The sequence below is a fragment of the Scatophagus argus genome, chromosome 4, assembly GCF_020382885.2.
Source record: "Scatophagus argus isolate fScaArg1 chromosome 4, fScaArg1.pri, whole genome shotgun sequence".
Classification (NCBI taxonomy): domain Eukaryota; kingdom Metazoa; phylum Chordata; class Actinopteri; family Scatophagidae; genus Scatophagus; species Scatophagus argus.
Genome location: NC_058496.1, coordinates 24,435,088 through 24,461,742, shown reverse-complemented (window position 1 = coordinate 24,461,742; position 26,655 = coordinate 24,435,088). Strand labels below are relative to the sequence as shown.

The 26,655-nt window shown below is 39.4% G+C and overlaps 1 protein-coding gene and 1 non-coding gene across 7 annotated transcripts; both read left to right on the top strand.

The window, feature by feature from the left end:
• The first annotated feature begins 229 nt into the window (after positions 1 to 229).
• Positions 230 to 301, top strand: trnap-ugg. Its single transcript has one exon. It is a non-coding gene; the product is annotated as a tRNA-Pro (tRNA).
• A 999-nt stretch (positions 302 to 1,300) lies between these two features.
• On the top strand, positions 1,301 to 26,449 carry slc39a14 (solute carrier family 39 member 14). Of its 6 annotated transcripts, XM_046385946.1 has the most exons (12): positions 1,303 to 1,569; positions 2,723 to 2,817; positions 3,266 to 3,406; positions 7,543 to 7,732; positions 9,067 to 9,413; positions 11,519 to 11,696; positions 16,419 to 16,588; positions 18,565 to 18,687; positions 22,127 to 22,300; positions 22,565 to 22,799; positions 23,027 to 23,211; positions 23,612 to 26,449. In XM_046385946.1, exons 5-12 carry the CDS (start codon positions 9,096 to 9,098, stop codon positions 23,762 to 23,764), a joined length of 1,536 nt encoding a protein of 511 aa, XP_046241902.1. In that variant the 5' UTR covers positions 1,303 to 1,569; positions 2,723 to 2,817; positions 3,266 to 3,406; positions 7,543 to 7,732; positions 9,067 to 9,095; the 3' UTR covers positions 23,765 to 26,449. The 6 variants fall into 6 exon arrangements, with proteins under 6 accessions (XP_046241899.1, XP_046241900.1, XP_046241902.1 ...); XM_046385943.1 differs by lacking the exons at positions 3,266 to 3,406; positions 16,419 to 16,588 and adding an exon at positions 15,218 to 15,387 and having other exon boundaries at positions 1,301 to 1,569; XM_046385941.1 differs by lacking the exon at positions 3,266 to 3,406.
• Positions 26,450 to 26,655: the final 206 nt, after the last annotated feature.

Sequence of the window (26,655 nt, the reverse complement as noted above, 5' to 3'; positions counted from 1 at the left end):
ACATATAATTTGGTAGTAAATAAAATATGTTCCTTTATTTTGTATAGACATATTTCGCTAGTACGCATGCGCACTCCTCCTACAGTCGTTCTTAATTGCTGAAAATCATCGTCCTAATATACAAGCGAAGACTTTTTTTCTCAGACTTACCATTTTGAAAAATAAACACTTATCAATATTAATATACACATTTGATTAAAATGATTGAACGATTGCGTCCAATCGAAGTGGCTCGTTGGTCTAGGGGTATGATTCTCGCTTTGGGTGCGAGAGGTCCCGGGTTCAAATCCCGGACGAGCCCATCATTTAGTGTAAGTCAGGGTATCTATATTTATGGAAAAGACTCAAAATTCTGAATTATTACTGAATTTTACTATTTCAGCCAATACAGTGACAGAGAAACTGACTGCAAGTTCAATCATTCTCCTTTCTAATCAATCACTTCTTTGTGTGTTTAGCTACGTTTGTGGATAGACTTAAATAGACAGGTAAACATCAGTGTTGCTCTTGCGAGTGGTGGAATGCAATGAACATTTACTCAATACCATACTTCAGCACAAATTTGAGTCATTTAGACTTAAACTTAGACTTACACTTAGACTTCATTTTATTGATCCATTTGGGATGACTCCAGGCGGGAAACTGAAATTGTATTTCACGTAAGTCTTTTCTTTTCGTGCTGCTTTCTACTTCTAATCAACTGCATTTCAGAGGGAAATTTCATTTTTACTCAACGACATCTATTTGAAAGCTTAAGTTGCTAGATGATTGGCAGACAATTAACTGGCAACTGTTTTGATCTTTTAAGTCATTTTTCTTACAAAACATAACATCGTTCCAGCTTTACAAATGTGAGAATTTGCTGGTTATCCTTTAATTATTTTAATGATTTAAACTGAATTAGAGTAATTTTAAGATTTGGACTATTGGTTGGACATAACAAGCATTGTAAAGGTGTCGCTTTGTGCTCTAGACAACTCTCAGGCTTATTCTCAGAATTTATATAAACCAAACAATCGGTTGATTAGCACGATCAGCAGATTAATCCATACTCAAAATAACCATTAGTTGCAATAATATGCAATGGGATTAGTTAGAAATTTGCTTACTGTAACAGTGAAATTTTGCACTAATGAATGATATAACACATAATTGTATAACACGATATTTGTTTTATTTAAGTGTTATAGTTTTACTGAAGTAAAGACTCTGAATACTTTCTTCATTACCAGTTCTTGCATTCGAAGATAACCGGCATTAGATTAATAAATATCTGCAGTCTACCGACCGCACGAGGGAGACACGACCATCTTGAAAAAGGCCAACTGTCGACGTCACTACAGAAAATACGCACTGTATGGTTTGTTTGAATGAGAGGACGACATAAGGGGAAAAAGCCTGCGTCTGTGAATGGGTGAACCTTACGTTGCCGTAGACATCCTGCTGCCCACATCTGACATTTTTTTTCACCCGAATGTGACATCTCCGGTCTATAAGAACCAAAGGCACGCTGTTGTTGAGAGGAGTTGACGTCAACCCTGGTTTTTACTCCCCCAACAGCATCACCGGGTAAGCTAACTGTCAGGGCTAATAAGAAGCTGGCTAATGTACGTGACTCTTCATTAGCCAGCCACTGAAACCTCCTTATAATTCAGCGTGAAGATAATTATTTACACGTTGAGCCTCTCTCGTACCGGGTCATCTTACTAATACGAGATCGTAGCTGAATCATGGACTTCCTGTGCAAGCTAACCTAATGTATGTAGATGAAGTTGGACCAAGTGTGACTCGTTGACTGGTTCATTTCAATTTGTCAGTCACTCAGCGGTATTTTTTCGCTTCTTTTAGTCACTGAAATGGAGAGAAAGAGCCTGTGTGTAAACGTGGATCCGGGAAATCTATTGGCCAAACCTGTGAATGAACGATCTGTACAAGTGACAGTATTAGATGAACGCTGCTCTTCTATTTCCCCTAAAAATCTTACGCTTTCGGCTGGTTATGGAAGTCATGGAAGAGCCATTTAAATTCATTTGTCCAAATGTTTGTGAATTCTTAACAGTTTAGTAAAACGTAGATGTTTTGCCTTCAAAATGTTGGTACTGCCCAAACATAAACATATTTCCAGATGTTAAGGGTGTTAAATCAGTTCTAAATTCATCTTTAAAAATTTGTCGAACCGCTCAAAATAATGTAAAGGCACGCTGTCATGTTCATATAGTTTTGCCAGAGTTTATCGTATGTTTTGCTTGTAAGATGCTAATCTGATAAGTACCTGGGACTGCAGCTGTTAGAGAAGCATAGATAAAAATAAGTAAAATGTACAGCATTTTTTTTCTTGAAATGTCTCTTAAAATGAAAAATATTAAGAACAGGCACTTCCAAACTGTGCTTATGTGCAGGACTTCAGTACATTTGCTCTGTGGCTTTTTACCCCTTGATCTCTGACCTCTAATCTTGCCTCTGGGTAATAGTGAGGGGTCTAACCAGACCAAGTCATGCCTAAACCCATCAATTTTATGGTGAATGGTCCTCTGTTGGATGAGTGGAGCACATGGTAAATGTGTTTGGTGAACCAACATCGTGCCCACATCCATCACTCGCTTGTCTGATGACAGTCTTGGCTGACGATATCAGCCTGAGGACTGAGCGAAACAATAATTATAGGCTTTGGATAGAGGCTGATGAGCCGATGCACAGCTTAACCTGCCCTTTGCTCCAACAGTACCCCCTGGATGAGACAGCTGAGAGTGCAGATGTGAGAGGACAAGCCAGAGTTTGCTTTGAGGAACATGTCTCCATGGACTCTGGGAGCTTATGGTAGGAATTTTTCACTGATTAGAAAATAAATTGAGAAAATAACCCACAGAGGCACATTTCCATATTACTGGGTTTTCTGTGGTTTGCTTTGCTGAGTACTCATATTTTGATAAACTGGACTGTGATGTGGTATGCTACTTGGAGATCAAAATGTATTTATTCATCAACTAGCATACATAGCAATGTCAAGAGCCAGCAGACTACATTAAATGTAGTTTCTTTAAGAAGAATTGTTTGAGATGTACGCACTCTACTTTCAGTTTGCTTAATGCAAACATATTAAGCTACAACTTGTCGATTCCTCGAGGTATTCTGAACAATACAAATACAAAATTGCTCATCTGATGACAGTCTTGGCCTGATGATATCAGCCTGAGGACTAAGTGAAACGGTAATTATAGGCTTTGGGTAAAGCTTGATGAGCTGAACCTGCCCTGTGCTCCAGCAGTATATAAAGTGACTCCTGGATGAGACAGCTGAGAGTGCAGAAGTGAGGGGACAAGCCAGAGTTTGCTCTGAGGAACAAACTGCTTTGACTCGAGAACAAAGTGTGAGGGGCTGCTGCTGCTTGTGTCTCCTTTCATAGAAGGTACTGTATGCTTTATGCTTTTGAATTTGGAGAATTTGGCTTCTTTGTAACTGACACAAGAGAAGCTGAAAGGAATGCTAAGAAGAATTGTTTCCACTGGTGTCCTGGGTCAGTAGGTACACATAAGGCAGGGCTCTTTGAGAACATGTCTTGTTTAATCACATGCTTATATATGAGGTGTGTTGTTGACAGTGCTGCAGATCACCCGACCCCATCAGCTAATTAACGGTCATGATATAGAGCTAAAATGATCTGCTCGTCTTTGTCTTGTTTGTAAACTGAATACGTTTTGGGTTTTTGGAAAAGCAGACGTGTCTCCATGAACACTGGGAGCTTATGGTAGGAATTTTTTTTTTACTGATTAATAAATAATTTGAGAAGGTATGCTATTTGACTGTAAATTTTGTCCCCAAAGGAGATCTGATAAGATAAAGCCTAGACTTTATTTGTTTAGCACCGGTCTTTTTTTTTTTTTATTGCAGTAAAATATTTATCAATCAGAATACGCAACAATGTCAAGAATCAAAGACTACATTAAGTATAATTTCTCTAAGAGGAATTGTTTGAGATATACAGTCTTCTTTCAGCTTTGCTCAGTGCAAACATATGCGACAACTTGTCGATTCCTTGAGAGGTATTCTGAACAATACAAATGCAAAGGTAGATGTAAACGTTTTGTGTCAAGAGAAAATTCGGGTGTGACAAATGCAAGCAAAGGGTTTCCATTAGCACTTTTATCAGTCATGAGACTTTGCCCTGATCTAATTTGTTTTTCCTTTTACAGAGCGATAGTGTGCTGTAACCAGCACAAAAAAAGGCAGCACCTTTCCATGCTGACTGGCCAACATTTGAAGGTGTTGTTTAGCTCACTGTTATGAATCACCTTCATTTGTCCACTAATTTATTTTAAAGGTGTGTGGACTTCCAGTGGTTTGCTTGGTTGCATAAATTGTGGCAAAATGGGCAAGTGGATGTTCATGTACCATTCTGCTTTCAGACTTTTTCCGTGTCTTGTTCTCAGCCTTGTTGGTGTGGATAAATGTTTGAGTTGGCAGCATCTCCTCTTGGTCAAACGTCAGTCTGCCCTCCTGTCAGACCTGCGACCAATCAGAGATTTCATTTCTTCTTAGTCACCTGGTGAAATTGATGATAACAAGGGAAACTTTACTCTGATATGTGTTTACACATGGCTGTAGGAGCCACGGGGGCCATGATTATATGTGAGATGTGTCGGTAGCACTGATAACACTGATAGCACTGATAGTTTGGCTGCCTGATGAAGGCCAGTCGGCATGTGTGCTCATTTGTTCGCTCCCAGTGCTGAGGTTGCCCAGTGAAAATGATGATGGTGGTGTCAGTAATTTGTGTGTTTACCATTCTCTCTGTTTTATTTAGATTTGCTTGTAGCTTGACTCATTTGTGTCAATGTGTTTGGGGTTTCTAGTTTGACAAAAACATCATAAGGGCTAAGTGAAAGAGGACGCAGGGCAAACTGGTGACTTTCTAAGAACAGAGAAAGATTTGAAAGGATGAGCTGGTGGAATCAGCTGCATGCCTTTGGGATTGGAGTCCAGCAGACCGTGACTAAACATTTTCCTATGCTGCACTTTCCTCCTTTCTCCTCTGCTGTTGGATGTCTTGTTAAACTCACATTTAGCGTCTTGGCAGAGGCCTTCACTGTCTTGTTGAAGGACTAATGTCTTTGCTGCAGACTGCCTGTCTCTCCCCACAGCCCTTTATCTCCAGAGTCACAAATAGGCCTTGAACTCTCAATACACATGCACCAAAGACATAGTCATTTTGTGAGTGTGCGGTGACATCGGTCCGACCTGACATGCTGACATTTCAAAGCATCTTTTGCATTGTGTTGATTGGACCGTGGCCATACTGAGACCAGGGAAAAGGCCTGCCAGCGAAGAAAACTTATGCTCCTTCAGAGTTTATTGTAGCTCAGCTATTTGGAGCTGTACAGTATGCTCTCTAGAGCAAAAGAAGGACTTATTTTAGAAGCATGAGTGTATGTGTATATTTAGTGTCCATGCCAAGTCCTGGGTTATTATAATTGGCTATGAACAAAGACAAAACATTTCAGAAGGGACACAGCTGATGTAGGATTTTTTTTCAGCAAACACATAAAAAAATTTTTTTTGATAAGAATCACTCATCAAAGAAACTTTTTGTCCTTAAAACAAACATGTACTAAGTGGAACACTGCACAGTTAAAAACCTAGCATAGTAGTAAACGTCAATCAAAATATAATTCATATCAGCATTAACAGCATTAAAAAGCATTAAATGATAATAGTTAACACTCATGTATATATAAATAACTCTGACATACATAAAAATTCCGACACTCAGATAACAGTGAAAATTGAGCAAAATTTAATCTGTAAGATTAAATGTTGCCTCAAAAAATATTGCATAAATTATAAGAGCCATTTGAGATTGTTAATCAGTTAACTGGCGTTTTTAACATTAGTAACAGATGTTCATTTTTCAGAAAGCAACATTTTATTAGGAATACGTGACACCATTGTTGAGCCCAAATGTAAACACATGTTTATGCAGGGCATGTGTGTCTTTGTGTTTCACCCATATGCTGTGGCCTTGGGTCCCCCCCAAAACATTTCCTCACACTCCATGTCTTCTCTTAATGAAAGATGAATGTGGAAGAAGGGAGCAAGAGATCACATTACATCTGACTTATTTCCTGCGTGTTTGAGCTGCACCACTGGAGAAAAGCTTCAGGTAGGTTGATATGACCTCACCTGGACTGGGATAAAAGAGAATTACATTTTCTTCTTATTTGAGCCTTTATTTATCCTGAAGAAATTTGTTGGAAAAAAACAAACAAATCAAATACTTTACCATATAACACAGAACTTTCAGTAGTCTTCATTTTTATCATTTAAAGAGCTGGAGTTTGTTAACATTTCATGTTTTTTACATGAATGTGATGATATTGAAGTCCATTGATTAGCCAAAAACAGGCAGTCCCATCTTGTTATGTTATGAAAAAAGGCTTCAAAAGTGAATTCAGGGAAAATGAACTACACCACAGCATATATAGCTATCCCAGTGTAATATAAAATTGTGTACTATAATGAAAACTCTCATCTATATAACACAAAATTCATCACAGTACATTGTCCAAGTGCCAAACCAGATATTCAGTTTACCCTGCTATAAAACACAGCAAATCACGTTCCACTTTCTGTCCATCAGCTAATAACTTCAGCTAATTGTATGCACTCCTGGCTTCGACCTGTGTTTTCACTACTAATAGCATCCAGCAGTAAGCATGGCAAGCTTCAGATCTCCAGCATCTTTTATGAGGACTGTGTAAGAGAGAAGCTCTTGGAAGAGAAAAGAAAAAAATTTAGCTCAAAAAGACTTTGAAAGGATTTTTTTCTTATTGTCTGCACCTTGTTTCCCCCCCACTTTTCCCCTCGCTTCAGACGGGGGTCTCATTAGAGCAAGGCAAGGAGGAAGGTTTGGGAGAGAGGGTGACTTATTGAAGAGGAGAGTTGTCTCTTTACCTCCTCAGCTCAGAGACTTTGGGAGGAAGATGAAGTGAAAAAGTTGGTGACTGAACGCAAATGAGAAGTAGGAGAAAGCGGAACGTGTGACCTTTTGAAAGTTATATTTTATCTGAGGAAAGTCAACTGAGCATGGTTGAACTTTTTGACAAATGGTCTGCTCTACATTCACATTGTCTCACATTCCCCCGCAGCTGCTGAGCAGGGACACGGATGCAGATTGTTGGTCTGTGAGCAATTTGGGGTGTGGTGCCTTGCTCAGGGGTGCTTCACAGTGGATGTTTGGATGTTGGATGTTTACAGATGCGTATTGTCTGAATTCATCGAAGCCTAACTGAAATGGCCTTCTCTTTATATAGGGTCAACAGTGAATTCCCATTGCAGTTTCAGTAAAGGAATTATGTGGGTTTGGCTCGCTTCTGGACTCTGTGGCCTGAGTGCTTGATTGGAATCTGAAGAAGGCAAGTCGATGGTTAAAGCGAATAAAGAAAATATAAGCTGTCATTTCAGGTTTCCTTCCTCCCCCCCATCCTTTCCTGTTTCTTTCTTTCTCAGTGAGTCGTAACCTTCATTTTATCTCTCTCTCCTCTACAGTCTGCTGCACTCCTGAGGAGCCCGCTGCTCTCTTCAGCCATTTCTTCTTCTCTGCTCACTATTCCCCGACTGCATCTCAGCTCCCAGGTAACCAGAGGGCATCTCAAAGCACGCTCAGAGCCTCGGGGCAGACAGACTGACTCAAGGTGCTTTTACGCCCCAGCTGTCATTAGAAGGTCTGTAGAAGAAGGTGAGCGTTTCTTTACAAAAAATGAATGAGTCTGTTTATTCAGACCAGCTGTGCGTGTGGACCTGGGGGGTGTGCTGAAATGAATTGGTGGTCTGTGTGTTGGAGTAGAGTTGGGGGTGGAGGGGACGATGACATTAGTTTGTCGTGTGTGTACATGAAAGTTTGTATCTGGATTGGAAGATGTAGATACACTGAATTTTATTTTTATGTAGTCAAAATGCTTACATGCTGTTTTTCCTCACACATTGGTTGAATTTTTACATTTCTTCGGGCACAAATCTGGGTAAAATTTAAGTGAAAAGGAAAAGGAATAACTAAATCAAGTTCTACCACTGACTGAAAACAGACAGCACATTGTCATAGAAGAAGATATGATTATTTGTTATGATTATTTGTTTGTTGTTATAGTATTTGTTATTTGTACCAATAGTATGGTTACTCAGTGCTTGTCTGCAATGTGTTTAAGAGAGTGGTACTTTTGCTGGTTTGTTGTGTCACTGTCATCCGTGTGTGTGTGTGTGTGCGTGTGTGCGCATGTTGTCTGGTGGTGTGCTATAATTATCTGTAATTGTCTGTAATTGACAACTATGGTTATCCCACTGGTTTCCCGTTCTTTCTTTGTGTGCTGTGCTAACAGTGGGCCCTTGGGGCGACTTACGTGTTTTGTGTTTCATTTTCATTTTGAATTGAGCACTTATTTACTGAACAGTTGGATAGTCGCATATCCTCAGGCGGCGCCATACAAAAGAAACTCAGACTCCACGAGGGTTAGGCACCAGTGCTCTTTTTTGAGTGTTGAACCACAGTTATTGTGTCTAGTACTTTTGGGTACTCATCAAGTTCTGTTTAGTTACTTATTGTCTGATCAGATAATGCTTAATTTAAGGTGTAATTGTATATGTTTTCATTTATTTATTTATGTATGTATTTATCCTTTTATCCTTTGTTAAAAGTTGTCTTCAGCCGGGCTGGTAAACGTGGGCGTGCATGATTGCATGATTAATTAGCTTAGGTTATTTTTTTTATTTAATTTTTTTAAATTAAAGACTGCAGTTGGTAAGCTCAGATGTTATCAGTTCTGCTCTCAGTGAAGGAGAAATTGGATTTCATATCTCTTGTTGGTGCATAGCATAAAAGTCATCTATTTAAGCTTACCAACTTCATTTCTGATTAAGACATTTGTCTGTGATCCATTCAGAAGAGAGGTCTCTCTTTTGGAGCTTGTGTGTGACGTCAGAGCATTATCTGAACTGTCGTTTAGAAATTCATTTTTAGATCACTCAGATCTGAAGTTTGGTGTAAGTTTTTATTTTATTCTCCTCCTCTGCCCACAGAAACGCATCCCCCATCCAGTGAAGAAGCCATGCTTTTCTGGTCCACTCATGGCAGCATCACTATGACATTCGTCCTCCTTCGACCCTACCTGGTGTTTGTTCTGGCCCTGGCTGTGCTTCTCTGCCCCTTGGGCGCAGTGGCAGGTGAGGGGGAGAGTGAGACACAATCTCCCGCCCAGGTGCTCCAGGAACTGCTGGCCCGCCATGGAGACAACAGCACCATCACGGTACCCCAGCTGCGTGCTCTTCTGGCCCTCCTCAGCCAAGGTCAGGATGAAGGTGATGGCGACGGCGGCAATGTGTCGGAGACGCCCACGATCACACCTCCCAAATCTAACAACTCTAAGGTGAGAACAAAAACATTCTCTGATCTTGAGCCAGCGCTTTGAGTTGATGTGGTTTTCAATTGTGATTTATTTAAGGGATGCAAACTGAATCCTTATCCAAGTTACTGTACACCTCATGGTTGGCACTGATGCACTGTAATTTTTTGTTTGAATATTGATTTTCACGTCAGTGTGTGTCAGAAATAATAGATGCAGACAATCTGAGGAACTCTGAAAGAATGATAGCTCATGAACTCGTAAGATCTGATGACTTCTGGCGCTCAGTGTAAATGCATAAAGGAGGGGTTATGCAGTCACCTCTATTGTAAATTAAAATCATCAACTTTGTCTGGTCCACTGGCTGTTTCCACTTTCAAGTATTTTCTGTAAACTTAGGGAGCCCTGCTGACCTTTAAGTCATTGTCCATGAATCACACCATCCTTTGTTTGAATTCAGCCAGGGATCCTTGTTGAATGTCGCCTCCCCTTTTCCTGTTCATCAGTAAATTGTTTAATTTCATAAACATCAGAAAATAGTTTAAAAAAAATAATTGTCAGTTTTTTGTATACAGTCATAAAAGTCAGGACATACAAGAGAGAAAAGCACCACATTCCTACATTTGAGAACCAGCAATTACTTATCAAATTTTATGTAAGTCTACACATTTCTTCAGCACTGCTATGTAGTTCAGTGTCAGTGGAAGAGTATCATCTTGCTATGGAGCCACTGCTGAATACAAACGTTGCAATGAAGATGTAAAGTAGTGAAAGTAATGTGTGGTAAGTTCCTTGAGGTAAAATCAAATAATCATGAGAGTGTGTGTGTGAGAACAAATGTTAATTGCATAAACATAAGATAAAAGGTACTGAGTGTGCGTGCCTGATGGTTATTGACATTTTTTGAGCGTGTTCACGTCAACGGCGGCACCTTAGACGGAGCCTCAGCAGTTCTGCAACACTCCAACTTTAGTCCTGTCTGAAAGAACAGAAGCCACTAGTGCCACATAGGTGGAATAGGTAGCATATTTCTCATGCTTGGTGACGTAGATGATTGACTGACTTGCTGATCTGCTTTTGAATAGGTTTGCCTTGAGTAATGGTGTCAGACAATTCGATGGAACAAAAGGTTCAGATCACGAGAGGTTCAGTTGTTGCGTGTCGTGTGTGTTGCTGTTTTAACCTGTGGAAATGTAAAAATAGAAACAGGTCTGTCTTGGTGTGTGGTGTGGCTAATAACTGTTGCTGCTCTCCCCGTTCAGTGAAGCACACGCCTCTGTTCAGTAACATGTTCAGTCACGTTCATGCAGTTGTTGAATAGAATATTCAATGTACATCCTGCTGTTGTGACCGACTGACTCGGTGCGTTTCACGCGCTGTCATTATGTGCCGAGTTACTGTCAAAAGCCCCACTTGTATAGGATTTAGTTTCATTTGTCCTGACAGATTAAAGTCTAGCTGGCTTCCGTGTCCCAATATAGAAATGAAATTCAGTCTTTACCATGGATACAGTCTCTTGATATTTCAATGTGACTTTTGAAGTTTGACACCTCAGATAGATACATTACTTGACATTACTGTGCATTTCTTGGCCGACATCCATGGCCTCCATGTGTATTTGTCCACTTGTACATTTACAACTTTTTAACGCTCTATTAGCATCATTTATATTTTAAATGTCAAGCAGTCTTACAGCAAACATACCTGCTGCTTTCTTATGTTTTGATAAAGATGATGATAAAGATGTGATGGCAATGGCCTAGATTTTAATCGCTGTATTTGGCACCTGAAGCAGACAAGATACTATATATTTATTGTTGTACCTGGTTTATAGCAGTAGCTAATGATTCTTTTCTTTATTGAATAATCTGATTTTATTTTTTTTAAAAAATGAAAATTCTTGACACAAAATCACCCCAGACTCCATTTCGTGTGTATCTCTTTCCCTCTACTTTTGCTTTTTTTTTTTTCCTCCTCCCCCCCTCCTAGATCTAAACTGCACTTGACTGTGAGCCTGACCGTCGTGTCTTTGGTTAGAATTGAAAGCACCCTGACTCGATATACTGGCTAATTATATTGTTCAAAGTCAAACTGTAACCTCTGACCGACAAGTATGGTTTCATTTCCAGTGCTTGCCTGCAGATACGCTGGCCATTTACAGCATCAGTGAGCAATCACGCCTCGATGGGCGGGGCTTACAGGAGCTGTGCCCCACCATGCTGCAGCAGTTGGATGCTGGCACCTGCCGGGCACAAAAAACTGAAGAACTGAGTGGTGACACCTCCCCCAGGCCCTCAGACGGTGAAGGTGAGAACTGATTTGTCACTGATAATTAATAGAAAATGTTAGCTCTTTATCTATTCGTGTTAATTACCTGTAATGAATCAGGTTACATTCTGTTGTAAATTTAAAGAATTTAAGGGCTGGTGATACTGACAAGTATTATTTAAGTAGCTAGAGCTTCATACAGAGTATTCCTCTGTGCAATAGAACTCCAATAGCTGTCAAAAAACTACCAAAAACACATGACTGAACACCACAGTTGCATTAGGTGACTTCTTGTTTTTTTTGTTTTTTTTTTTAGGTGTAGCTTATTGTAACTTGTTGTAAGTCAGTGTGGTCACAACAAATTGTCTGTACAGAGATGTGGGCGTACACACTTCATCCAGGCAAAAAGTTATGATCAGAAAGAAAGTATATTCACATACAGAGAAAGAAAAGTTAATCTTGACCTGTAGAGGTTAGAATGCTGGCAGAACTAGGATTATTATTGCAAGACAGGGAGGGAAGGTCTTCATACCAGGAAGAGCATCCTTACACCTGAATCTAGGATCAAGTACAGCCTCTATATCATGCCAGAGCATGAATGACTATTGACCAATCAGAAATATCCCATCCCATTAGGAGGAGCTCAGTATGGGATGGGGCAGAGAGGATTTAAAGAGGTCTCCATTTCAAATGCAAACCTTTCGTATTGATGATCTTTACTGTACTTTATACTGAACAAGTTAATGTTCATTTCCTACAAACCTGATAGTGGTTATTCAAAGTCTTAAAAGACTAATTAGAAACCATAACAACATGCTTCAAGGGATTTGTTGACAAAAATGTAGAATATTGCCAGCCTAATTCTTTAACTGTACCTATACTGTGCAGTGTTTGATAGGTAGTATGCTTTGAGTGATCCTTGATAAGCTTTTTAAGAACTCTGAGAGCATTGCTGTTGTCTCTTGGTCAGACTTTGCTGTTGTGTGTTTAAGTTTCTTTTTCCAGCTCTTTCAGTGATTACATTCATTACAAGTTTTTTTTCCCTGTACCCTTATTTTGTTACAACTGTGTTTTCATTTAAAATATGAGCAATGAACACTTAATGCAGTGAGAGCTCAGACACATTCCTTCATCCGATGTGCACTCCAAATGTGTGTTTTGTAGCCTAGAGATGGTGATATGTGGTCCTCAAAGGAGATGAAAGCCAAAACAAGCATACACAGTTAGCCAAAGCTCGGATTGCATTTATCAGTTTAGCTTAAAAACCCTCACATCTTTTCACCTCCAAATGAAACCTGCCCCAGTCAGCATATTTGATACGTAGCAGAGATCTTATTCAGGTAAAGACTCACAGGTCACACGGGAAAGCATAAAAGTGACAAACTGCTGCTCTTTCCTTGACTGCTAACCTACTGTAACTCCATACAGACTGCAGATTGTAGGCACACCCTGTCGGACATCCTTGACAGCCCTGGAAACCATTTTGGCTTCTGCATCCAATATGAAGTTCTTGGAAATGTGGCATAGGCTGCTGATTTAAAAAACTGTCGAATTCTTGCTGAATTGAACCTAAATGGACTTTGGAATATGTAGCTGGTTAAAGAAAAAAAAAAGGCTAATGACAGACTTGGAGATTATGGTTAACTTGTGTGATAGTCATCCCTCAAGGCTGCAGCAGAAAAAGCAGCAACATTTCAGGAATGTTCATAGTATTTCATTAGTCTCCACTAACAGGAAAATCAGCTTTTATGATGAATGTGATCACCGTGAGCATTGTTGGCTTTATATTCTTTTAGAAATAATCACATTGTGCTGCAGTCTTGCTGAGCCAGCTCACATTTTCAACCCAGCTTAACTCATTCCTGGCAAATAGAGAAACTGTTTAGTTGCCTGGAGTTCTGGCTCTATACTTCACTTTCCACTGACAAATTTTTCCCTTATCACTCACTTATATGACCTCGGCTCACTTCACACTTGCCCCAGTGGGTAGCTTATTTTGGCTTGAGAGTTATTTTCCTTTGCCTGTGGAGATCAGCCAGCAGCAGCGAGGCAGATGCCATGGAAATTCATATCTACTGCAGATCTCACTGGCTCATATAGCTTGATCTTTTTCTCTAAATGTGAAGCCTCTTTTATTTCTTTTTCAATCATTAAATAACTTGCATTCAATGAAATACACTATCGAAATACATCATATTGAAGTCAAAATATCCCTCTCCTAACCAGCACCTTTTTGCCTGTTTCAAAGTAGCTGATGCGGATTAGGTATGTTCTCCAAGTCTGATAATTCTGCCTTTGATGCTAGGCCTCATAACTGTCTTCAGATGGATTTGCTTGTCATCAGATTTACTGCACATTATCGTCCTTTCCCTACAGTCTGACTCTTTTCCAATGGTGTTCTCAGTGACTGGTTTTACTACTCTGTTTTTTGTTTTTTTTTAAAAAAAAGACACTAGACACTACAATAATAGCTTAAGGCCATTTTCTAACTCTGAGTCTTTGCTTTCTTTTTATGTGATGTGCTCCAAGGTTCGGCTCTAGACCCTGTTATTTTCTGGCTTGAACTAGACAATTAAAGGAAATCTACAGCTTTTGCAGAAGAGAAGCCTTCCCCTCCAGCGCTCATCATCCGGTTTTGTTTTCCTCTCTGTGAACAAATTAATCTCCACACCACAGAATAGATCATTTCTGTGCATTTAACCTTTCTTTCACATAAACTTCACAGGTGCTACAGCCTTAAACAAAAGTGACCCACAAACTTTTTGACTAATGTGCACTAATCTGATTTTTTTTTTTCTCTACAGGTGTCAGTTAAGGCAGTAGTTCCCAACCTTTTTGGCTTGTGACCCTTAAAACAAAACAAAAAGAAGCTGAACATTGTTTTACTAGCTCCTGCCTTAAGTTATATGGCAACCAAAGAGTGATCTTACATTCCTCACAAATTTTTAGATGAATTATAGTTGGAGGCAGGAAGGAATAAAACTATCCTCTATTTCACAAAGGTAAAGAGTAAATTCGAGTGAAGTCATAATATTTAGACAATTTATGTAGCACGTAAATTGTTTTATGTCTTATCTAATTAATCATCTTTGAGACACGTGGCAGGGTCCCAAACCTGAGGTTGGGAACCACTGAGTTGAGGTACTTGTCTACTACCTCAGAGTATCTTCACAACCTTTTACATAACAAGATGTTATTTAAGATGTTAAGTTGTTATTCTACAACATTATTGTAGAATTTCAGCTGCTAACCTCCAAAATCATGTCCGTCACATGTAAAGTTTTTTCATTGATTTTTTTTTAATTCATTAATTTATATTTTTTAATTGCATGCATTTCAATCTGGCTGATGCAGAAAAATTGTTGTGAGATCAGTATTTGATTTGTGACATGATTTTGTGTTCTTAGCATTACATTATTTCATAACAGCATGATTGTATCGGTTGAAAAGTAGTTTGATGGATTGAAGACACAGAGCTCAAGCTGCATTTATATTTGCATTTTATGCACTTCACTTTGTTTTAATGTTACATCCAATCTTCCTGTCACTCAAACTACCAGTGTGGGGCTTTTCTTTCCTGAGTGTGACAGTGATCAATGCCTTCTCCCTCACCGGAGTCTTAATCGTGCCTCTTATGAAGACGCACTTTATGAAGTACGTGCTCACCTTTTTCATCGCTCTTGCCATTGGCACGCTGTTCTCCACTGCCATCCTGCAGCTCCTGCCAGAGGTTTGCTATCCATCCCTACATTTTCTATCTACATCTTTTTATTTATACATCTTTTCACATCCAATAAACATTTTTTCCTTTGCAAAAACACAAATGCCAAAGGATCTTGAGTTTCACTGCGGTGCGGATGTTTACAAAACTAGTGCACCTTTGGCCAAGTGCTCCTTTGTCTGTCCTGTGGTTATATCTTTTTCCTCTCCTTCCTGCCTCCTCTTTTCTTGCTGGTTTTCTTGAGCTCTCATAAGCACTATGGCTTCTTGGTTTTGCACTCCCCTCACTGCATCACTGATTTGAGGGGGGGGGGGTGTATTTGTGTGCACTGTATGTTTGTATCTGTGTGTGCCCCTTCCCTTGCATTCAGATGTAGGCCAACTATGTTTTTTCTTACAGAGATAGTTTAGCTCTCTCTCTCTGCCACTGCAGCATGTACAGATGGTGATACAGCAGCCTGTAAGCGTCCTTCAAATTGACACGTGACCCCTTGTTAGCGGTGCTCCTTCTGCTAACAGTTGGGCTATTTAAAGTTTGCTTGCCCCCTTTTCTGTCTGCAATGATAGCTTGTATATACCCTGAGGCTAGGACAGTGGTACAGATGCACCTGAGTGGACTAGGACAAAGAATGTGTGTGTTTGTGTCTGTGCACAAGGTTTCATTAAGCTGTAATTTTACCTCAATCACCTCCCCTCTTTATCAGAAGAAATGAATGGGCTTCAAGGACTGCTTCAATGGACAACACGTTATTGTCTTCAAATAGAAAGGTGCTGTCACTTCTGTTGATTTGTTTTCAATGGATAAATGAGCCTGTTGTCTCTGGAGAGACTTGCAGGTATCTTTGAAATCTCTTTCTTCTCAGGTTGATTTCATTCAATTCTTCCTCTCTTTTCAGGGACTTAATTGGTGTTTTCTGTTTGTTTTTTTTTTGGTTCCTTACCCTGGTGATTAATCTGATAAAATCCATTGCCAAATAATTGCCTCTCTCTTTTTCCTCACCTTCCCCCACCCGTTTCCTCTGCCTCCTCTCCATTGATCAGTGTGGGGTTATGGGATCCTGTGTGTGACACTGATCTCTCTGTGTTCGTTGGTTGGGGCCAGCGTGGTGCCCTTCATGAAGAAAACCTTTTACAAACGACTGCTGCTCTACTTCATAGCCCTGGCCATTGGCACGCTCTACTCCAACGCCCTGTTTCAGCTCATCCCAGAGGTAGTGTCGATGCTGGTGTGACTCACTTAGCTGTCACTCCTTCACAGAGCCAGTGTAGGGTTGCTATGCAGTGTCAGGACGAAGCATTGAATAGTCATTTTACATTAAGTATCCCACGTGGAATATGTGATATTATATGCCTTTATTCCCTTATCATTCTCATCTCTTATCTCAGTGTAATATAAATATCACAATAAGTAGTTTGAGTTGTTGGCAGTCTCCTTGCCCAAACTCCATCCACATGAACTGAATTCAGCAACGACCAAAACCAACAACATTTAATGGAAAGGTTTAAATTTTTAAATGGAAAATTTATAGTAATCCATGTCGCTGAACATTAGGGTTATATTTGATCATAGATCGGCTACTCTACTCACCTCACGTTAAATCAAAAAAGTTCAAGAAGGGACATTTACGAAGCAAACTCACCAGAAAGTCAAGATAAATTGCGTTTATGTTTGATTTATGCGTGCACAAGGGCTGACTCACTGGTAGCAGTGGGTGATAGAAAATCTATCACGATATACTTAATGTGTGTATGTTATTTTAATTTTGTAATAACAGTACACACTCGATATTGAAAGGTTATTAGATATAGCTAGCTAAACGTGATGCGTTTTAATACAACTGAGTGTATGTTGCGGTATAGAATATTTTAACAAAACAGGATTTGTTTGACTAAACATAAGCGATTCAATTTTAATTGATCAATGATGTAATGCAAAAGAATGTCTTCAATCCTGTTCTTATGAAAGACTAAGGCATATTTCTGGAGAGACTATATCATTTTCCAGCAATAGCGAAAACAGAAATGTTTTGTTGTTTGGTTGGTCAGCCACGATGAATACTTCGCTCACTTATTGATCATCACTTTTGATATTTGTGAGCAGCTTTATATCAGTTTCTAATCATAATGTAGCTGTGAGGATGATTTTCATCAAACTCATAGTATACATATTAAAAAAAAATAAACACTGAGATGACATTTACATTCACAGAAGAACTAGATTATTAGAAGAAATTATGTTAAGGCAGTAATCTGGTTTCTGTAAAACCTAATCTTTGTTAATATGCTGCAGACTATTACTACTTTGTGTGTCTGAAAGCTTTTGTACACCCTTAACCACTACAAGAAAACATACCTGTAGTCTTATTTCTTCAGGAGAAATTTAGCTGTGAATGCACTTCATTAATCCATTTAGGTTTCTCATTTGCATGATGACAAGATTAATAAGTAAGGTCACTGAAGGAAGCTTAGATGGATGTCAACACACTTAAGTTCCAAGTCAGAGTGACATAACCCACAAATACGAGCAGTTTTCCATTAGACTTTTAAATGCTGTCTAGACGGTGTACACACCCATCAGAATTACGGCTATTGCACCAAGCTGTTGTGTAATTCATTGCATCAATTCACCTTGGCTGAATAGTAAGAAAAACACATTTGTATGCCCCAGAGCCGAAGTGGTTTGATATGGGGGAAGTTTTTGTCTGCTGAACGAGAGACGATTACATACATAATATAACCTGTCTCTCAGATTAGAGGCTGCTGTGAAATATCTTTGCAGTATCTGAAAAGGATGACAGCTCCAGTTGATGTTTTTATTCATTGCATTCATTTAATGACTGAGGTAAAAGAAAGTGAAAACATCCCAAGATATTCAGCAGAGTGATGTTTTCCACAGTGGTAAAAGACTGCAAACATGAGGAAATGTGTTTTCACTCTTTGCCAGAATTGAAACTTCAGTCTCCTCCTCACACAGCTGTCTACACTGCCTGCACCCACTTAGAGGTCAAAACAAGCAATTGACCAACCACTAAATGTTCAGTTTCCAAAACTGCAAAATTATGTGACAGTTGTTTCAAAGACCACCTGATTTGAAGAATGTTTACAGTGAGTGATATCAGGCAGTAATGATTTGAACTATTATTAACATTTATCCAAAGTTAAGACCATCTTCTTTCTTGCATGTTAGGCCTTTGGTTTTGACCCCATGGTGGATTTCTATGTATCCAAGTCTGCGGTGGTGTTCGGAGGCTTTTACCTCTTCTTCTTCACGGAAAAGGTCCTCAGAGTACTTCTCAAGCAGAAACACGGGGTGAGTACACAGCAAGAGTGATGGGAAATTCACCTTGTATTATTTTGTAGTTGCAGAATATGTTCCAACTTTACAGGTTCATACAGTGATTACTTTGTACATGGAAAGGGTCAAAGCAAGATGCAGCTTAAGACCAAAGAAACCCCAAATGTTGTTTGCAGCAGCCTTGAAAATCAGACAGAGGGAAAGTTTGAGGGATAAATTTTGTATCTATAGTTAGAGCACAATCTAGTATGACAAGCATAAAAGGATGCCAAAGCAAAAGAATGTGCTGTGCTGACTTTTCAGTTTCCCTTAAGAAGTTTTTAAAAGTTTTGATAAAATCACAAATTGGATCTTGGAAAAACCAAAGCAAGGTGCAAAGAAATTCAGTTTTTATATTATTATTATAATATTTTTTTTAGGATACCAGTACATTTCATGCATATGGCAAGTTTACACAAGAATCACACAAAAAATAAATTGGGTTTGAAACAGCAATATGAATGTACTTATTAAATGAAATGACTGATTTCTGTCCCAGCCCTGTCTGTGCTCTTATGTTTCCATAAAGCAGTGAACCTACAAAAAAATACCAATGAGTGCTGGCCATGTGTTGATGTTTTTTTCTTTGTTTATTTGTTTATTTTGTTATTTGTTGTTTATTCTGAGCACCACCGGGTAAGCAGTTTCAAAATCGCTGTCACTATGGGAAACAACAACAGCAACTTTCCTGCTCATGTGCAAAACAAGTTAACCTTGGCACTTTTTTGTTTTGCTACTTCTTGGACTTAGCGCAATTTCAGATGATTGCGACTGGTTTCAAGAAATGATAACAAGCCAGAGAGTGTTTTTTTTTTCCACCTGTATGAGAATGTTACTGGGTTCAGCCAGACCACTCTCCTGGCACAGCGCTAAAACAAAGTGTGGAAATAGCTCAGGCGATGCCAGATGCTTAACCAGTTTGACAGGAGGTTTAATTTCCCCACTGCCCTCAGAAGTTTACATAAAGATTAGATACACGCCGCCCTAAAAGACTAGCTAGCTACCGTAACACATTCCACTCTGTTCGGAGTGGAATTCACTGTCACTTTTCATTAACTGTTCATGTTTTACACTGAAAAAGCACCTGACAAAGTCTTTTTTGCTGCACTGGAGATATGTGTCTTTGAAGAATTATTTGTGGTGTGGGATTGCTGAAGAAATAAGATTAAGATTAATGTTTTACTCAGAGCACCAGGCAAACATGCCCTATTTTCCCTTTGGTTCTTTCTATTCCAGGAAAGAAACAAGCAGCATCTTGGATATGATTCTTATCTGAAGGTTTCTTTACTTTGTTTTTTTTTTTTTTGGACTGTTGCTCAAACAAAGTTATTTTAAGACTTGCCCTTGTGAGAATTTTGCACTATTGGTTAATCAAAAATAGAGAATAAATAGAGATTTTATGGATCATGGAAATAATCATCACCTGAGGGACATAGTGAAGATAACGAATGTAAATGAAATGAATTATTTTACGGAAAATTGGGGGATATAGAATTTGAACTAAATGCAATGGGTGCTAATTCATGGACTACAAAGGGACTGCTTACAGGATATTCAGCCCCTTTTGAAATGTGTTATGAATAATGACAAAGTGTAGAAACTCTTACAATAAACAACAATCAGTCCTATGAAGATAAAATGGGAAGAGCTTGGAATACACATAGCAGATGAATGGAAACCGATGTTCAGTCAAACTCACAAAATTACCAAATCCTTATTTTGGATAGAACTTGCCTCGGAAAATAAGGCCTATGTTAATAGTTCTAAATGTAAGAGAAGATCCAACTCTCAGTGCTGGAGGAACTGTGGTGAAAGTGGTGCAAATTATTTACATAGCTTTTACTCATGAAAATTATTGAATACATATTGGTTAAAAGGTAAGTTTATTGAAAATGTTTTTAAAAACATCTGTATTTAAAAGCATAGCATACATACAACCCGTTTGTCATACCTTGTTTTTTGTTTTTTTTCCTTTTGTTTGTATCTTAGTTTTTCTTTGTTAAGCTTAGAATTTTCATTGTAGATTTTCTTTGTTATGAATTGTAAACCTGGTAGAAGCTAACCTGCACATATTTTCCTAAACCAGACTAAACAGCCACGACAAAGGAATGGGAGATGAGTACAACAAAGCCAATTAAATCATTTATTGTTTTGAAATGAACCAAAAATGAACCAAGAACTTGAATTGATAGTGACACATGCAGTCGGTAGAATCAGCAATGTAAGTGAGTATGTGAGTGGAAAATGTGTAGGTGCAATGTTGCGGTGTGCGGCAACACAAACCAAATGACAACCAAACCAAGATGATTCTTCACCAGACCAGAAGGTTCTCAGGTACCAGCAAAGATGGCAGCACACAACACAGACAATGACAGGGCTGGGAGAGCCATAACAATCAAATTGAAATAAAGTATAAAAAGAAAATAAATAATGATAATAATCAGCTGCAACCATAAGTGCAATCTGCCTGTTCATTTAAAATTGCTATCCCATAGACAATCAATCCTATCAATGACTCCTCCATATGGGTGCACTTGCTCTGCGTCCTCTAAGATTGTGATGTTATCTGGGTAGTGATGAATGTGAACAGTTCAAGTACAGACCTCTGAGCCCCTTTTATAAAGGAACAGCACTCTTTCAGCTTGCAGGGTTTTCTCTACACTGAAATATACTGTTATGTATACTTATGTATACTGCTCATATGTCTTCCCACTACTGCTGATTTCATTCTTAAAAAGCATCAGGACATGGAGGGGGGTGACAGTGGGACAGCTTCTCCACCGTGTGGTTACTGTGCTTTGAGCCATATGGCTCAGCCAACCTAATTAACAGCTAACACATCGGCCTGCTGATCCTATTACAGAAGCTCTTTGACCCACATTGACACCTGCAGTGCTGCAGCGTCAACTCATTTTAAAACTGTTGGTGTATAATTCTGTTCATTGAAATGTGAGCATCGCTGCTCTGGTGAAGCGTCTTGGATCCAAACACTAAATGTGCTTGATTGCAGGAGTGTTGTACTCCAGCTGACCCTGGACTTGACAGTGATTATAGTGTCACTGTCCTTGCAAACTTTATTGAAAAGTCACACAGAATCTGGATTTTTTGTTTTTTATTTGAAGAGGTGAGCCACCGAATGAAGGCTGTCTGAAAGAGGATTAGTCAAGCCTTTGTCAGTAATATGGACATTAGTTGCATTTGCTTTAAATCATACCTGTATACCTTTTTAAGTTGCAACAAGAGGCAGCAAAAATGATTCAGTAACAGCAGAGCATAAAGTTCAAGGCACTGCTGTGTATAGATTAATAAGTCAACTTGAGCTTCTTTTTTTCCTCTTATTAATTTCACAAAGTTCAATATTTTTTGGTCAACAATCTTGTTATTCAGTGAGGTCTGTTTTCTGTCTGTTTCTCAGAGCCACGGTCACAGCCATTACCCCGGTGCAGATCGTTACTCGACACCCCATGGGGATGTGGAGGAAGGGGAGAAGGAGAGGCTGCAGCAGAACGGAGAAGCCAGCAGTCTGGCTCTGAGCAAGGTGGACGCAGGGGAGGGGGAGCTCATGCTTAGTCCTGCACAGACGCCACAGGTGAGGGTGAGGATGAAGGATGAAGGAGAACAAGGCCTTTCTTTGTTTAGTTGTCATTGTTTTGTGGTTGTTGTTCATAATGGGACTGGATTGTCAGCAGTTTGATTTTCCCAGCAATTGGATTTTCATTGTTGAGAATGAGTTAGTGATATAACTAGTACCATAAAGGGACATAAGAGGGCACACTACAATCTTTGGGAAGCGGCATGAACTCTTTCACTGTAATAAAATAAACGTCATTAATCCTCACTCTGTTTGCTCCAGGACTCCCAGAGCCCAGACAGTGCTGCGAGGTCTGGCGCCAGTGGTGGTGGCTGCTATTGGCTGAAGGGGACATCCTATTCTGACATCGGTACGCTGGCCTGGATGATCACGCTCAGCGATGGTCTGCACAACTTCATCGACGGCTTGGCCATCGGCGCCTCCTTCACCGCCTCTGTCTTCCAGGGCATCAGCACCTCCGTGGCCATCCTGTGTGAGGAGTTCCCCCACGAGCTGGGTGAGTTGGGACAGGATCTGAGTCAGGAAATGTTTTCCTAATTGCCACGTTGCTGCTATTGAACCTCTCCCGGGCTGGACATCTCACCTGAAACCAATCTTCCCATTCTTTTAAGTGATTTCATTTTGTGTATTTAGTGTGAGAAATTGCTCTTGGTCTGTTTCTGTTGTTTTTTGATGCAGTTTCTTGTCTTAATGTTGTTCTCTCGCCTCTCTTTACATTACCAGGAGACTTTGTGATTTTGCTGAATGCTGGCATGAGCATACAGCAGGCTCTGTTCTTTAACTTCCTGTCAGCTTGTTGCTGTTACCTGGGCATGGGCTTTGGCATCCTGGCCGGCAACAGCTTCTCCCCCAACTGGATCTTTGCCCTGGCAGGGGGGATGTTTCTCTACATCGCTCTGGCAGACATGGTTAGTGTTTAGAGAAATGGCTTCAGGTCATCATACATGCATGTGTTGTCAGATGAATGTGTTAATATAAGAGACAGACTCTTTTAAGAACCTCCTACTAGAAGATCTCCACATCAGGTTCCCACATAGGAAGACTTGTAGTTGGAGAACCTAAATTATTTCCTTGCATGCGGAATATTTATTAATAATAATAACAACTTTATTTATACAGCACCTTTGAAAACAAAGTTGCAAAGTACTATACAGTGAAAGCAAATGAAAGTAGGTACAAACGAGATTGTTTAAATGATTTTATCAAATACCAGTTTTAAAAGCACATATTCTCTCTCTCTCTCTCTCTCTCTCTCTCTCTCTCTCTCTCTCTCTCTCTCCCTCCCTCTCTCTGTTCTATGCTTCTCAGTTTCCAGAGATGAATGAGGTGAGCCGTGAGGAAGAGAACGCGGGCGGCAGCAGCTTCCTCCTCACCTTTTTCATCCAGAACGCCGGCCTGCTGACGGGCTTCTCCATCATGCTCCTCCTCACAACCTATTCAGGGCAGATACAGCTGGGCTAGCACCAGACTACCCTGGGCCAACACCAAGCTTTGACTAGTGAGAAATGAAACTGAGGTGTCAGCTGCTTTCTGTTGGTGTAAACTGACCCCAAAAGGAGAATTTCTGTTTTTCTCACATCGTCAGTTTTCAGGACCCTGGATTTTAGGGATGTTGGCTACTATGCGGTTTGCAAACTCCTCCGTCAGAAATATTTGAGTAGCCATTTGTGTACCGTTCCCAGATGCAGTAGATCCCAGGCAGAGGGGCTGGCAGCCTTCCTTTTTATGATTTAGTAACCTTTGAATCAAATCTACTCCCTATAACAGTCCAGAAATATCAGTTGAAGGAGTATTCAATCTGCAGAAACAACTTAAAGACATGCGAGTACTTCGTCAGATGTGAACTGATGTGCAGTACTTAGGCAGCCACTCAGATGTTTCTCTATTCCCTATACTACTGATGAGCCATTTTGGCTTCTATTCTTATTTTTTATCCTCTTGCCCTCCAGGGAATGTCATTGAACTGGAGAGATTTAGTAGATAAAGTGTTTCCATCACTAATCCTCTATGCCTGCATCCTACGTTAGGGTGAAAGGAAAAGCACAGTCAGGTAATAGCAGCTGTATTATGGACATCAAAGAGTCTTTATCCCCACCCCTTCTGTTTTTCATTCACTACCAAAAACATTTTGGACCTGAACTGAAATTTTAATCACATGTCAACATCAAACTGACTTCCAGCTGGACTTTGTTGTTTGTGTGTTGAGGTTATATTTTTATACATGAGAAACGTGAAAAATCATCAGACTTTTGAAGACCAAATATGGACTGAACAGAGGTGAAGGGCTATATGGTGGCGTTTGGAAGAGGCACACTTTTATTCTTCTCAGAATGGACTCTGTCTACATCCTCAGCATGCAGTTAGAAATTCGTAATGCTGCCTGGGTCAAACATGGTAAGAAAATAGTTTGATGTTATTGACTTTATCCCGATAGACGAAAAAGCGTCCGCAGCTGCATTTCTCCATATAGTTTACCGTCTGTGCCCTTCATTAAGATTGCATTGAGCAGTTTTTTTTATTCTTAGAATTTAAACTGCAACGCTCTCCATAGACTATTTTTTCCAGAATTACCTATTCTTTTACTGCACAGTAATGGTTTGAACAGAATACTGTAAACTGAAACATATAAATGTGTACATTTTGCCTCCTGGTCTGTGACCTTAACCATATTAATCCCTCATCTTGATGATATAAAAATAAAGTTATATACTGTATCCAGTGAGGTTGTTACGACATGTCGCCTCTCTGAGTTACACTGTATGGTCAAAAGTGGGCAAACACACCTGTCTTCATGCTTACATGCACTTTGGGGATGCTTTTCATTGTTCTGCTGAATATTACTTTTAGATTTGGGTCACATAGTTAAGGATCTGTTTTTCTAAAAAAGCAAAAAAAACAGGATCATTTAATAACAATGAAAGCTAAGGTCTTTCTTGGATCCTCAAAGATTTTTTCTAACCATCTGCCTGAAAAATATTCTGTCTGTTACAATATTAAAAGAAGAAACACCTTTCCAAATTGAAGCACAAACTGGGGTCCAGATTTGGGCTTAAACCCAAAGTGCCAATGAGGAGAAATCTTAAGAACCCCAACATTTAGTCCCAGTTTGGTGTGTAAGAACTGACGTCAGAAGCCAGAAGAGTGGAGCCTGATATACTAGCAGAATAATATGGCAGCAGTGTTGAGCATCCACACACTTTTTGCCATTTAGTGTAATTCAGATGTGATATGAACCAGTGAAAAATGGTTTAAAAGCTGTAATGCTAATTTTTTGTTTGTTTGTTTTTTATTGGTGCGTTCAGGGATCAGTTGTGCGTCATATTGTAATGTGACTGATCTCAACTGAAAAAACTTACAGTATTGATAAAGATGAACCAACGAATCACACCATAACAACATCATCCTTTGTGCTACCGTGTAGACAACAAATCTGTGTGAGTGCTTTGGGTTTCTGTTGATGTGTTTATACAGATACGTTCACTGATATCTTACAGTGGTATTCAGCAGTACACTGTACAGTGTTCAAAGGTCAACACAGAATAAGTGATTACCAAAAACTACATACTTCTTGTTGATTCAATATTGCTGTAACTGTAGTTTTTTTAAACAAAACATTAGCGGTAGAAACTGGAAACAAACTGGAACATTGATTGGCTGTCACATTCTACACATCTAGTATAAAAACAGATCTTTTCTGTTTTTTCATGATGGAGAGGCATTAAAACGAGTACCGTGAGGTACAGTATTACTGCTGCTTGATATGTATGATGATTATTTATTGTTGTTAGAGCCATGAAATATTTATTTTGTTTTACACCCAAAACAACATATTCAGTTTAGCTTTACGCCATAAGCCATGAAAGCAGTCTTTTTGTTTGCGGTTTATCTTTTAGTATTTTCTGTTGAATAAATGGGCCAGCTGCTGCAATTCGTAATAATCGCTTACTGAATTGCACATTTTAACTATATGGCCCAGAATATACTGGCTCGCTGATTTCAAGTCCGTCGTGATAATTACAGTGTTATGGTCAGACGCAACCTTACTGGGTTGTAAAACAACAGGAGCGCACAGGCAATGAGCTCTATTGGTGCAAAAACTCTTATTATTATTATGGATGTGCTTTCAGACCTTTAATGCATTATTTTTAAAAAATATTGTGATTTCTGGGAATCTCTACTCACCTTCTCTCTGTGTCATGGGAATGTTTTTTCTTTTTTTTTTTCTTTTTCCTATAAACATCGTTTTCCAAAAAAACCCCGTGTCAAGAGTCCTCATTGAGTGATATTGTATTGGGTTATCATCATAAAGGTTCATTCAACCAATTTAATATCTGTTTATCTGATTGGATTTT